The 14,045-nt window shown below is 43.5% G+C and overlaps 1 protein-coding gene across 1 annotated transcript in view; it reads right to left on the bottom strand.

Moving 5' to 3' along the window:
- The window catches only part of TTC9 (tetratricopeptide repeat domain 9), a 28,335-nt gene extending 14,303 nt beyond the window's left edge, over nucleotides 1-14,032 (bottom strand). The window contains exon 1 of the mRNA XM_057366859.1: nucleotides 13,666-14,032. Coding sequence (XP_057222842.1) covers nucleotides 13,666-14,032 — 367 coding nt within the window. The remainder of the gene's footprint in view (nucleotides 1-13,665) is intronic.
- Between the last annotated feature and the right edge of the window lie 13 nt (nucleotides 14,033-14,045).

Raw genomic sequence — 14,045 nt, forward strand, 5'->3', positions numbered from 1 at the left:
TTCTTAAGCAAGTTGAAGGAGTACAGTCTAAATGAATAGACTTAACTCTTAACAAAATCAAAGGCAACATTAGGTAGAGTTTGCACTGATCTGTCCTAGGCCCCATGGTATTTCGTATTGTCAACACAGATCTGAATGACAGACTGCAGAATGTCTTGTCAATTTGCAGATAACACCTAGAAGTGAGGAGCTGGCATCTGTTGGAAGGTAGGGGCAGAATTCCAAAGGATTCCCACAAATTGGTGGTGGTGTTTTGATAGAAACAGGATGCAATTCGACAGGGGCAAGTTAAAAGTCCTGCAGATAGGCAGGGGAAAACCCCATTGCGCAGGTACAGCAGGGGAACAGGTAGTCAGAAAACAATTCTGCTGAAAATCCACAGGAGGACCCTGACAATAAATGGTCCAGAGAGGACAGGGTATAAGCCCTCACAAAGACAGTGAGGTAGAAGAGGCTAATTCTATTCATCTACATAAAAAGACAAAAAGCAACTCAAACACAAAGAAGAATATAACCAGGAAACTATCTGTTCTCCTTGAACTCCGAAAGTAAGGAGAGGGTTTACATTTCAGCTAGGAAAAACTTTATAGCRGTGAAGAGAGTAAAGCTTTGAAAGAGACTGCTTGGGAAAGCTACGAAGGTTCCTAACTTTGCAAGTTCTTAAAAACAGCTTAAGCAAATGTTATCTGGGATATGTTTTATTTGTACACTTGTACTACCCATGGATATAGATAGAAGACTCTTGACAGCTCTTCAGTCCCACTCTTGATCGTCCTCTAACATTCAGAGCATGAACAATCCTGGGTTGTCCTTGGCAGCTGCTATTTAGTGCTAATTCCTATCAGAAAGTCCTGTTGGAGGATGTCAGAGCAATATCCTGTCCAGACATGGGAACAGGTAAGCATTTAAGAACAGCTGGCATGACTGCTAGTCTTTGCTATGTGTTTATGTTCCCCTGTCTCAGACTTCTGTAGTTTTGAAGAGYGCAGTTATTTAAAAGTGTTCATTATTTCTGTGAGATGATTCTTAAGCTACTTCAAGGTTTGTTTGTGGTGAATTGTGCTTTTTTRTCACAAATCCAGTGATGTAATACTGCAGTTTTCCTTCAAAGGGCCARGGCTTTGAGAAGCAAGTAATTTCAGCCAACTTTTCATCTGATCCCCAAAGCTTCTGTTTTGTAAGAGTATTTTGACCTACCACTTCCTGYAGTTACTAGTCCTTCAAATCAAAACCAGAGGCTTAATGAAAATTCTTGGCTGTGGTAGTATTAAAAAAGTAGTTAAAACCTAGACGTCAAGCAAACAAAAATTGTTGTCTGACGCCAAAATCTGCCTCCAGCTGTGTACCAGCAAATCTTTATTTTACCAAAATAAAGAGCTTCACATGGAGATGATCTTCATATTGCATCATCTTCTAATCTGCATGTCTTTGTTTTTCTCAGCCAAGAGAAGTAGCAGCAAAGTCCTATCAAAGCACTGGTAGAGCAAGAACTTAGTCAGGTTTTAACTACTAGATCATTTTGATTCTATAAATACTAGCTCCTWCTGCAGCCACATTAGAAGAGATGGAAGTTCCTTCTGTTTATTTTTGCCAAGGCTGTTATTGTTGATCTGCCAGAGTAAACACTCTGGAGGTTTCATCCTTTATGACTATCTAGCAATCTTTGACCTGTATTTATCTTTTAAAACCAGTGCTCATCTACATCAGTCTTGTCCAGTCAACTAGATATGCTTGGCCTTCAGATCTGTTCCAGTTGCTGTTTATTCTGCTGCCTCTTCCTTGCTGTTTGCTTTTGCTTACCTTGTGTTGCTTTACTATGTCACTGTGGCACTTTCTCCACATTGTACCCTTTCCTCCTCTGGCCCCCTGTAGCTACTGGCACCCACTGAAGGAATCTTGTCTCCTTACTTATTTTCACAAGGAAAGAGTACACTGAATTTTATCAGAGATCAGCAACACCAGGCAACCATCTAGTAAAAGTCTGGTGTTCAGCAGCAGTCAACTCCAACAAGTGCTATCAAATATTTGTAATTTTTACCAGAATATATTAAACACTGAAATTAAGGTCGTAATGGAACAATGGTATTTTTTCAAAACCCATACAAGACAAAGCGGGACTTCTGTAAAAAGGAAACACTTTGGAGGAAGTGGGGGATTTCAAGCTGCCTTCTCTGCTGAAGAGAAAGCATCCTTTGCTCATAGTGATTCAAACAGCTGACAGCAGTACTGTGAAATGCAGCTGGAACAGCTTGAAGGCTCTCCAATGAAGTCACAGACAGTTTTGCACAATTGCCTCAAGCATGGCTTACTGCAGCATGTTCAGTTTGGGAAGAAAGCTAGCACTTTACCCTGCACCACAAACAAGCCGCAATGACATGGCTGTATAACATCTGTGTGCTGCGCCCTGCAGTGGCTCACAGTTCACCTTCCAGGACACATGAAAGAGCTGACCCTTGCACAGTCTGCTGAGGGGTGGAGAGCAGGATTACTATGTAAAATTGATAGGGACTGAAATGGTTTTGGATCTTCCTTGAACTCTCCCTATCTGAAAAGATTCATCTGGCAAGATGGAGATGTCAAATAAGGAGGAATATCTCCTTCATTAAATTAATTACGCATTCACATGTTTTATCCAGGTCCAGTGTAGCCCAAAGCCTTTCCATTTTAATRATGTTTTGAAACAGAGGGACTCTTTTATGGCCTTTTTGGGAGGGATGGAGAGAAGAACAACTGACAGAATCAAAGAGCYAGAGGATGCCCAATTCAACCCCTTTCTAACTAATTGAAGAGACATATAACACAAAGTTCTCAACCTTATTTTCCTTAAAAATGCATTAAACAAACTTACAGAGAGGAGWGGTTGGTCAGCAACAGTGAACTAGCCCTGCCTGTCCCAGGCTGTCACCTGAGCTTTGACAGACCACATAAAGGCAGTTTAAGAATCACCCTGTTGTGCAGTTGGGCCTCTAGCATCCTTGCTTCTTCCCTGCCTTCCATTTATACCATATTAATTTAGTATCATTGATTCATCTGTCTTCTATCAAATTGAGCTGGCCAACAGGTTTGAAAGTTACTGAGAGAGGACTGACAGGCAGACAGCAGAAAACATATGTACTTACTACTCATTTCCTTTGGAAATCAGGCTGAAAATGAATAAACTGAAGACCAGAAAAATGATTCAGAATATTTWTTGCTTGAAAAAGTCAGGGTTTGAACTCTACGTAGATGCACAAGCCAGTCCTCTAACAAGATGTCTGCTCTTTAATATAAGCTGTGGCAAAGTGCTTCAGGTAAAAGTCTCAGATCACTCCCAAAGCCTTCATAAACCACATCTGTGCAGTGAATTGCTGGCAGTGCAAGAATGAGGCAGGAGTGCATGTCTGATTGGGGGTAACTTCTGCCCCAACAAAGAGGCTATTCAGGCACCAGGAACACCAGAATCATTGCACTGAATCAGTACAATTCTCTGTCTTGACTGCCTTTTTGGTTAAGCTAAGGAAGGGGAAGAGACAGTATAAGAATTACATGATGAAATRGGTTCTGCTGACAAGGATATTGGTCTGCAAAGAGATCCCTAGTAGAATATTTCAGGATTTAATTTCAGAATGGAGCTTGTTTAGCGCTTTATTAATAGCCCTATGCAAAAGTCAGAGTGACCTACTGACTGTCAAGTTCAAAGATACTGTCAAAAGGGATGAGGATGACAATATGATATATGAAGAACTACATGACCTGGTACACAGAAATAAATTTGTTTGAATAGAATTTGGTAATACAAAATTTAAGACCATGCTCTCTGRGGCTACCAAGAATTTTTGCTAGAATTTGTGAGCTCATCAGCTGGAAAAAATCAAAGAGGAAAAGGATGTGAATACGCCAGCTGATCAAAGAATGACTTAATCACTTACATGACGTGGCAGTGGAAATAAAAATCTTAGAGAAGTTTATTCTAAAATTCAAACCAGTTAGCAGTGATTCTCAAGCATGAAAATGTAATATYTGCTTTCCAATTTTTATCCTATTTAATAGGGAAGTGAATGTTCTGACTAGCTATATGTCTAAGCCTTCTTTTCTAACCTTATTATGTTCTTTAACTCTATGATACCTTGTGGCACTATACTCCAAGTTAATCAGACCTGGGGTTTAAAAAACTATTTTGTGTTAATCTAATAATTTAATTTATCACCCCACCCCATGAGAAAAGTTCTCAGCTGCCRCAGTTTGATCTCCATCACACTAGTTAGGGAATGTAAAAAGGAAAATGAATCCTTTTGCTTCGTGCTTCCAGGATAGGTTAAGATTTTATGCTGCTCTGATTTCCTTGCAACATGAACACCACTGTGTCTTAAGCAATTAATCACTGCAAAGCATTTAAGAGGACAGTAATCTAGGATTTGAATTATGCTAGTATTAAAAATATATGGTTACTGAAGGAGTTGAGGCTTAACTTTGCACCACATTGTTTGAAGAGAGAATCACTGCTACAGGCATGGTACAGWGATTGTGATTTGATCCTTTTTCAATCACTAGATAACAAAAAARGTGCCTTTGTAGAACAACAGCTAGGGCTGACTTACAGTGGCTTTCCAGGGCACCCTAAGAGACTCCTTCTCTCATTCTTTCAGCTGATCTTGCAGTTCTGCTTCTTCACGATCAGCTGGGTGGGGTGATGATCTCTATGGGCAGCTCCTGTTTGGGAGAACCTTTGGCCATTGCTTGGATTTATTCTCTGAAAGTGTGAATGAAATAATCTTTCTGCCCTCTTCCTCTCTGGGAGCAGGAGTGGTGCAAAGGATTGTGAATTCTCAGTTTCTTCCCTGCAGCTGGTTGAAAGATTGTGAGATTGTCCTTTATGTCATAAAGATGCTTTTCATATCACGGTACATTTCAGGATTATACGGTGAGTGCAGAGATAACACAGCATACTGGGGGTACATGTTTGTTAGTCACATCAAGCCAGGAATAGGCAAAGGAAGTGCTAGAGGTCTGACATAAATTTTCAAGTCCCAGACATTTCCTSTGCTTTTAATTTACTTTCAGGAGTAAATTTCCTCTCCTGTACACCACACTGGGGAATGTGTGCAGGGCAAGGATACGCCACTCTTCTCATTCTGCTCCAGGTAGCAATAAACAGCTTTTCTGTCTGGAGTGGAGTCTTTCAAGTTGGAAAAGGCTGAAGATAAACAGCATCTAACTGGGCTAATCTGAATTCATCTTCACRTGTTAGGCTAAACCTCACAGACACATCAGATTAGGTAGCAAATTTTCACCATTGCCTGACTGGGTTCTACCAAGAGGGCCCTGAGTCCTCTTGCTTTACAGAAWAAGGTGACTTATAGTAAGAATAACATGACTTACACTCAGGGTACCTCAGCTGAATTTCATAAGGTAGGAAATGAGCTTTTTAGGTGTCTCTGATGTGGCCAGGCCAGAACAATGCCAGGGGCATGGGAACTGACAGTTGTAATCAGGGCATCAAAGGAGCTTTGGAATAAAAATTTGAGGAACACAAAGGTGGCTTTTTGCTGGCTGACCCAGCAGTTTCTTTCCAGCAGCTACCAGGCAACTGGATCGACGGCTAGATTATCAGAGTTTTGCTTTCTGCCACTCTGATATAAAGGAGTTGCTGCTGCCATCGATGCAGAACAATCTATATGACAGCCCCCTAAACTGGCAGCAAGTAAATGTAGTGGGCAATGCTCCTACTAAAGAAAGAAAAAGAACACTGAGCAGTGGCTATAAAAGTAGTTGCTTTAGTAGGGCAGAGATTTGACCTGTCAAATATGAATGTGCTGGAGAAGGAAAAATGCTGTAGCCTTGCAAGCAACAATCAGTGTACTGGATCCTGAAAAGCTTATGCAGCAATGTAAGGATGGTTGTTCTCTGCACCCAGGGACATGTTCAGGGTTGCAGTTCCTGCCTTGTTGATGGTACATGTGAGTGAAAAGGATTGAAATCCATAATCAGGACTTTGAGACACAGGACTTGTCAAGCAATTATGGGTTTTTTTGGCAAACAGCCACAACTACTAGAGGTGCAAACAGCATGAGATTACTTTTTCCCTTCAGACTTCTGTTGGGAGGCTATTGCAGGACCATTCAATAGTGATGACTTACATAGCCTAAGGCTTTCAAGTTAAGTATGTGCTACTGTGATGGGCAGTCATGGGCATGGCCACACAGGACAAACCTGTTAAGAGTTCATGGCTCTGATTGGAAGAGTTGGTGGTTTTATCAAGGTGGGTGACACAGCATGTAAAGATAGGGAAGAGTCTCATGCTTGCACACATAGTCTGTTGTAGAGAGGCGCTCCTMCTTGTCACACAAAAACAGGTAACCAGCACCAACTGATTGGCTTCCTGTGTCACATCACCCACCGAGGGGATGAGAGGACCTCACTGGCAGAACAGAATTGGGGGGCATCTGGGAAGGGACAAAGCTTTGTGTGGGAGATTAAAAAGTCAACTGGGACAGCAAGTAAAGGAATTCAAAGGGTAGAGGCATGGACTGCAAGCAGCCTCAACTTTTGTGCTGACAAACATGATGGGAGAACTGGGTACACAGGACAAAGACAAGGAGCAGCAGATGGTGCTATCCAGCCTATGAGCCACAGGGCAATGGTGTGTCACGAATTTTGGAAAGTGAGGAAAATGAAGCAGATTTTGAAGTAAAGATCGTGACATCAGCTATTGCCTATGCATAGTAATAGATGAGTTCTGGCATGTCAAACTATGACAGCTAAAGACCATTGCTCCCAGCTGTCACTTTTGCCAKAGGTTATCAGAGAAAAAAACATGACATACCTAAACCACTTCCATGAACTGTCTTAGGGCTGTTTCKAGCAGTGTCCTAACTCCAAATGGCTTTACTGAGACTGATTTTTCTGCTCCAACTCCTCATTCAATGGTTGCCATTTGCAGCTGTTTATAAAATCACTACTACCACCGCATTCTTCACTCAAGCAAGTGTGGCTCAGCTGAAGTTACCTTCAGCAATTGCAGCAAAGCTTCCAGAAACTGCACTAACTCTACAATCTTTGTTAAAGAGAACAGAATAGTACGACTCCACCTCACCACAAGAAGATTTACCTGCATTCATCCATCAATGTCTTCAACCTGCTGTTTCCCATCCAAGATGCAGTGCAGAAATGAACAAAAGAAGAGAGATTGCTGAGCAGCCATTAGTAATACCTTTCTAGTTAATGATCATTAATTTTGACTCTTTTTCAAAGCATTTTTAACCCTCAGTATTAGTCACTGGTACGGTCATCTGAGTAAGCTGAAACAAGAATTTATAAATGGTTGCCTCCCTTCTGTATCAGTTTCTCATCCATGAAGTGAGAGAACAAAGAAGAAAATAAATAGCCAGTAATTTTTTTTTTCTAAAGTTTATTAGGTTTTTCCTCCTTCCTTCATTTCCTCCATTTCATGGTCCTTTGTATGTTACTTTCTGTGACATGGCAATGTCAAGAAGATGGCGACATTTAGATGTCCCTTTTTATTTACACTGTTTACTTTTACTGTTCCTTTCCTCACAGCAGCTCCTTTATCATCCTAAAATCCAAATTTGAGAACTCCTGATGATCCTCAATTCTTGGAGCATCTGTTGCAATGCTAGAGGACACTGACAAGGAACTTGGGATGTGCTGCTGAACTGATAAACAGTTCTAACAGAAAGGCTGAAGAAAGAGGTCTGGAGCTGGGTTAGAAATTTCTGGGCCTCAGTCCAAGTGAACAACAAGAAGAGAAGGATGCTCCACCTGCTGAACCATGCAGAGGTGGCCCAGGTCCCAGAAAAGTTGGTAACCATGGAGCTCATGGGTGTGTTGACCAAATGACTGGGACCCATCTTTAATGCTAGGTTTTCCTGAACCAGCTGAACCATCTTCAGCATAGCACTGATGGAAACCTGTGGAGATGTAAGAAGCTGTGACTCACTGTGTAACTTTTGCTGGAGGAAACTCTAGGACAACATTTCAGAAGAGGTTGGAGTAAAGCTGGAAGCATGTGCTACTGCAGAACTCAGAGAAAACTGCAGTTTTCTCAAGGTGGAAAACAAGCAGTACTTTTTAGGTAAACAAGTTAATCACTCTGTTCTTGGAGAAGCTTTGGGATTTTTGGTATCTCCTGCTTCATTTCATAGTAAGATGCAGCTCAACTTTGAGTGATCTCAGGTCATCAAGATTGCAGCTCCTCTGGACAGTCTGGCCAGGGGATCTATACCTTTTCAGTACTCTGCTTCAGGCAAATGGTGACAAGGTCAGCTGGGACGGGCTTCTTTACATTCCCTCATGTAAAGGGTATTAAACATAGTAGAAATTGCTGCAAAATACCCAACCCACAGAGCCTCAAGTTTTGAAAAGGCTTAGGATGAATAGTGACATATATAGACAAAAACACATCTGCCTCAGCAAGAGATGCTCTCAGACATGTATCACTTAAACCAAGATTGGTAGCAGCTTGCTATCCTTTCTCTTCCCTCCCTCCTGCCCCCAGCATCTGGATGTATTTCCATCCCATCCTTTCAATGTACAAGAAACTCCCTGAACRGGGAGATTTTTGTTATCCTAAATGAAAGGGCATAGGTAAATACTGAGTGTTTTTAAAGAACAATTCATGACAATGGCTTTAAATTACGCGTTTCTTAAAATACATGTCAGAGTTTGGGCCTATCACTAAAAAAACATACACACAGTCCATGGCTGTTTATTCTCTGCTGCAGTTGCACCTCCCTGGAGCAGTAATTGCCTCAGTCCTGTAGAACAAGAAGTTTCSAAGCACTCTGGACTGGTCAGATATATCTAAAACAAGAGTGTCAAGAATCATCCCCCGCCAATCAATGCAATTGCAGACCATATCCTGCTGCTCTTCTGCTGCTGCCCCCTATGCTGCTGCATGGCATCCTAATCAAGACTGATTTTGTTGATGCAGCACATTAAAATAAACAAAACATATCAAGCAACAATCCAAGACTGCTTTAACACCCACAGCACCATGTGTCCTGGTAGAGTCTGTACTTGTTAACGGCTATATACTGGGATGGGCTTTTAGCAGAGACTCCTTGTGATGTATCCTGGTGGGTGGTCAGTGAAAGTTTTACCAGCTTTTCTCGTGTTTAGTTACATTTTTACTTGGATTATGTATTATAAGTATTTTTATTTGGATTTCTCAGTGAAATTACTTGCAGAAATCCATGCAGCTGGCAATAATTGGAAGTAGCACCTACATCCCAGCCTGAGGGTGCTAGAACATTCGTATGTTGCTCCAAGTGCTATGTTTTATAGGACTGTCACTATGACCTTCACATAATCATTGGACTGGTACCAGTGCACATTTCCACCAGTGTAAGAAGCCAAACCTCATTATCCAGGCTGAGATGTATCTTGAAGAGCTAAATTTTTGATATTCTGTGCAGGCATGTGTACCCTTCTGCCAAGACTCTTACAGTGAACTACAGGTACCTGAATGGGAATATAAACATGCAACATTTATTTTACATTCATGTAATTAAATAGGCATACAGTACTAGGAGGTCATAAATGCAAATGGATGAAGTGAAGTTTAGGAAAGATTTGGTGAGGATAATACAGCTGGTTAGCACAGAGAGGGAGGATTAGAAACCAGGTCCCCCAGTGCCACTCATCATCCCTAGATCTCTCTCTGGTTCCATTTCTCCTGCCAGGATTGGCTCCAGAATTTCTGCATGCTTAGGAAAATCAACAAAGGTTTGCTTATCACATTGCAACATTCCCTCACCAGAAAAGCTTAAAACTGTGCTTACTCTTAGCATTTTGCTGCTTTGGAATGACTAGGACTTGTCTATCCAGAACAGACATAGTGCTTTTGATCCTGCAACTTTAAGGCAGTAACGATGGAATAAAATAATCATTGCATTTAATGGTTGCATTTGTGGTTGGTAAATGACCCCCATCTGCATGCAGTACATAAAGTATTTGAGCTTCTTCTAGATCAAAGATGCTGTACGAGCAAAAGGGAGATCAGGACCTGAGGTGTATTTGGGCAGTTTGCTTTTCCGCAAGCATTCTTTGTGCATGCGTCTGTTTTTTAAAAGAACATTTACCGCTAACTTGGGGAAAACTTAGCTGAATGCACCATCAGGATGAGACCATGGTCCTTGTTCTTTATTTTTCAACAGGGCTGAGAGAAGCAAAAAGAGGTCAAGTGACTTCCTCAAGGTCAGAGACCATCAGTGAGTCATAAAGAAAGGACTGTTTTCCTTACAACCCTGCATTCATTCCGCAAGGCTCTATGCTGCTGGTAGGCTTTTTTCTTTGCCTACACTAGCAATTTCTGGGAGCCTTGGCCATGCTGCTGCTCTTGCCTCTGGTGACATTCATCAGAATGACTTGTACTAAAATGATGGGGTATTGGCAGACCCCCGCAAGAACACAGCAGCACAGATGTGAAGGGAAGTCCCTTTAAGGCAAAACTCTTGGAGCTTAAAATGAAGCCCAGCTAGCAGCTTAGTGAAAGAAACACGAGCAGCTCCGCCAATGGCAAGTGCTGAAAATCCTAGGCTGATTTAAAATAATAATTAAAAAAAATCACAAGAATTTAAAACCCAGCAGATCTGGAATCCTTTGAAATGGGCTAAATAGTTTAGGCTGTGGCTGTGCCCACATCTCCACAACAGGGGACTTAAGAAAACACACCAAATATTKTGGGGCTTCGAATAAATATGAGAGGTGGCCACCCCACCTCACAAAAGAATTGCCTGCTGAAGGTGCTCTACAAAACAAGTGGAGCTAAACAAGAATTTGTGTGCATGTCTGTGCCTAATTTACCTACTGCAGGCAATGACAGGCACTGACAACAGTTTAGTATTTGCCCACATGTGCCTACTCATGTAATCGGTCAGATTAAAAAAAAAATAAACAAACAACTGCCTTTACCCATGAGATCGCACAAAATCCCCTCTGGGTGTATTCTCACCTATGTGCATATTTACCTGTAGCTGATGCTGTCCTCTGACTGGTACACTGCATCTAAACAAGTSAGTGTGTGTGTGCATCTGCAGCTGTGATGCAAAGCCTCTCTGACAGGTGGATGTGTGGCAGCCACATGAAAAACGACAGTGCAAATGCAAGGTGGGCTTTTCAAATGCCGGGCTTAGAGAGTAAGCGGAGGTGCTAAAAGAACTTGATAATAAGGGCGCTCAGATGACAGCTGGTAATGCTATCGGCTATACTTCAGAGCTAGGTGAAAAACTGCCTTCTCCAGAGTTAACATGTACTGCTGTTATGCTTTCTGCACTATGCAGATTTATTTATTTTAGAAACAGCTCTAGGCACCCAGAAGTGCTCAGAAGCAAAACTCCCTGYATCTCCCCTCCTCCCCTCCCCTTCCCATGTCAAGTAACACTGACTTCAGCTCTAACAGTATGTGCTGGTGCCTCTGCTAAAGCCCACTGTGTAAAGAAACTGGTGTCTTCTGCTGCATCACACTTAGAAAATAAAGTTGCACTGCTGAACATCTAGAAGCTGCTCTTAGAAAGGTATACTAATTATTGTTACATTTCTGCAGAAACTCCCTCTCCCTTCTTTCTTTCCTTTCTGACATGAATTCACTGATCCTCCTGCTAGAATGGGAGCTCTGTGACTGGGCTAGGAGTAAAAACACTGCAATTCCAGTTTAACTGCACACTCCCCTCTCCAGCATGCAGGGYGTTTCTTTAAAATTGCTTGCAGATAGCTCAGCAGACAAACACGAAGCTATGCATTTCYGAGACAAATGGTGTTCTCTGCTCTGTGCATGCCATCTACTGAAAACATGTGACAACCGCCTGTGCAAAATGACAGCTTGACCTGCTGTGAGGTTATCCCAGGAAAAGCACTGCTTGTAAATCCAGGGTTAATTATACTCACCTCCTCCTGTGTTCATACTGGTTAAATTTAGGAAAAAATCTGTTCATATCTAGGTTAAAGATGGAGAATGTTTCTCACACCAATTGCTACTGCTGAGAAGATCAAATACAACCAAAATGACAAAAATTCCTTGCACAAACCTGAAACCATAAATAAATGAGCCGGACAATGACAACTCCATCAGCAGGAGTCAAGATATTTCTAGCAAGTGGAACTTGTGTACTGGCAAAAAGTGCCTCAAAAGCAAATTCCATTCCTCCCTCCCACTTCATTTACCTTCTATCTACCATACCTCATTTGTACCTAGCATAGATAGTTCCTGTGAGTCCTTTTTCAAGCCCAGGAACTCACCAAGCTACATTGTTCAGAGTATGATGGGGTCATAGTATAACCCTRCCAATCTAAATGATCCTTTCCAAATACAATGGATTTTAATAAACCTGTGAACAGAAATTTGTAGAGACAAAATTACATCTGTGCAATTATGGTATCGCTCTGAAATCTCACTTGCCTCTCCCTCTTTAAATTTCAATAGGCTTTCGAAGGACGAGTATTTGGAAACACGATGAAAAGGAGCAAATTGTGCTCTCCACTACATCCCAAAAGGCATGATGAATATAAGAGATTGGCATGCATAATGACAAGAGAGGATGCTGGCTTGGTGTTTCAAACCATTCACTTTATACTGCATCTTTTTTAGCACTAGAGAACAGGAAACMAAGCTAATCAACTCTATCTAGAAAAGCTAATGTCCTGATTTGCATCATTTTTTACCCCCAAGGATATAAATGGTGATGAGTGACCCTTCACCCTTCTGGAAAATAGCAGAGCTATTTAAATGTTGTTATTTTGTGCACCTTGTACAAGTTATGAATGCTCTTTCTTGTATGTACCTAGGCACAAGTTTTTGTTGTAGACATGCTTTCAGTCTTGGAAAGAAAAAAAAAAAGTGCTACTGGGGACCAAAAATAACCTTTGATCCTGCAGTTGTTTGGATAAAGCGTCTTGAAGTCAACAGGAGTTCTCTTTCGATAAAGACTTCAGAACCAGACTACAAAGTAGTTAAAGCCCCCACGACTCCTCTCCATCTTCCTGCAGCACTTCTAAACAGATGGCAAGGAGCAAAGGGAGGCATGATCAAATGTCTACTGTCCACAGTGATGACTGGCAGCTAGCAAAAAGCCAGGACTGTATTTGCTTTCAACTTTAAGTGCTAAGAGGCCAAAAATTTCTTTTTATATCTGACAGAACTATTTGGAGCTATTGCAGTTGCGCCCAAACCCTTCGCCTTCCTTCCCTCAAATGTGGTAGAAGGAGTCCGTTTGTCTGTAACACCGTTAATTACAGGCACCAGAGCCGGAGCTGTGGCTAAGGGACTGAAGGACATCTCGGGCGGAGGGTACGGCGCAGCAGGCAATCTTGGCCATTTCCCGAGCCACGATTTCTGTCAGCCGGAGCGCCCCACGCACGCACCACCGCCCCGCCACCTGTCTCTCGGGGGAAGAGGGCACGGATTCATCGGGGGCGGATGGAGCCTCCCGGAGGAAGGGCTGGGGGCCGCGGGCGAGCCCGAGCGCCAGGAGCGGCCATGCGCCCCCTCCCCAGCGCTGCCCCGGGCAGCACCGCTGTGCCCAGCGGGAGCGCGAACGCGAAGATGGAAGCCAGCGGAAGGGAAGGAGATGCGGCGAACGAAGCGGGGCGGCAGCGCTGCTGTGCGGAGGGGGAGGGAGGTGTGCGCGGCGCAGGTGGGACCCGCCGCCCCCCGCCCGCGGCCCCGCTGACCTGCCAGGCTGTTGTAGCAGTCGACCTCGATGGCCTCCACCGCCTGCCGCTGCTCYTCGCTCAGCCCAGCCGCGGCGGCGGCGGCGGGAGGGCGCTGCCCGGCCGGCTCCTGGCTCAGTAACAGCAGCAGCGCCTTCAGCTCCAGCAGGGCGCGGTGGTACTTGCCGATGGCCTCCCGGAATTTCTTGTCCTTGTAGCACTGCGCCCCTTCGCTCTTGAAATCTAGCGCCCGACCGATGAGCTCGCCCGGCTCGGCGCTGCCCGCCGCCGCCGCCCGCGGCTGGGCACTGCCGGCGGGGCTGTGCCCATCGCCCGCCCCGCGGCCGCCGGCGTTCAGCTTGCCTGCCGCCGGGCTCGCCCTCTCCATGGCCGCGGCGCCG

Source organism: Malurus melanocephalus, unplaced genomic scaffold, assembly GCF_030028575.1.
Source record: "Malurus melanocephalus ecotype Western Australia unplaced genomic scaffold, MMel_1.1 scaffold_2, whole genome shotgun sequence".
Lineage (NCBI taxonomy): Eukaryota > Metazoa > Chordata > Aves > Passeriformes > Maluridae > Malurus > Malurus melanocephalus.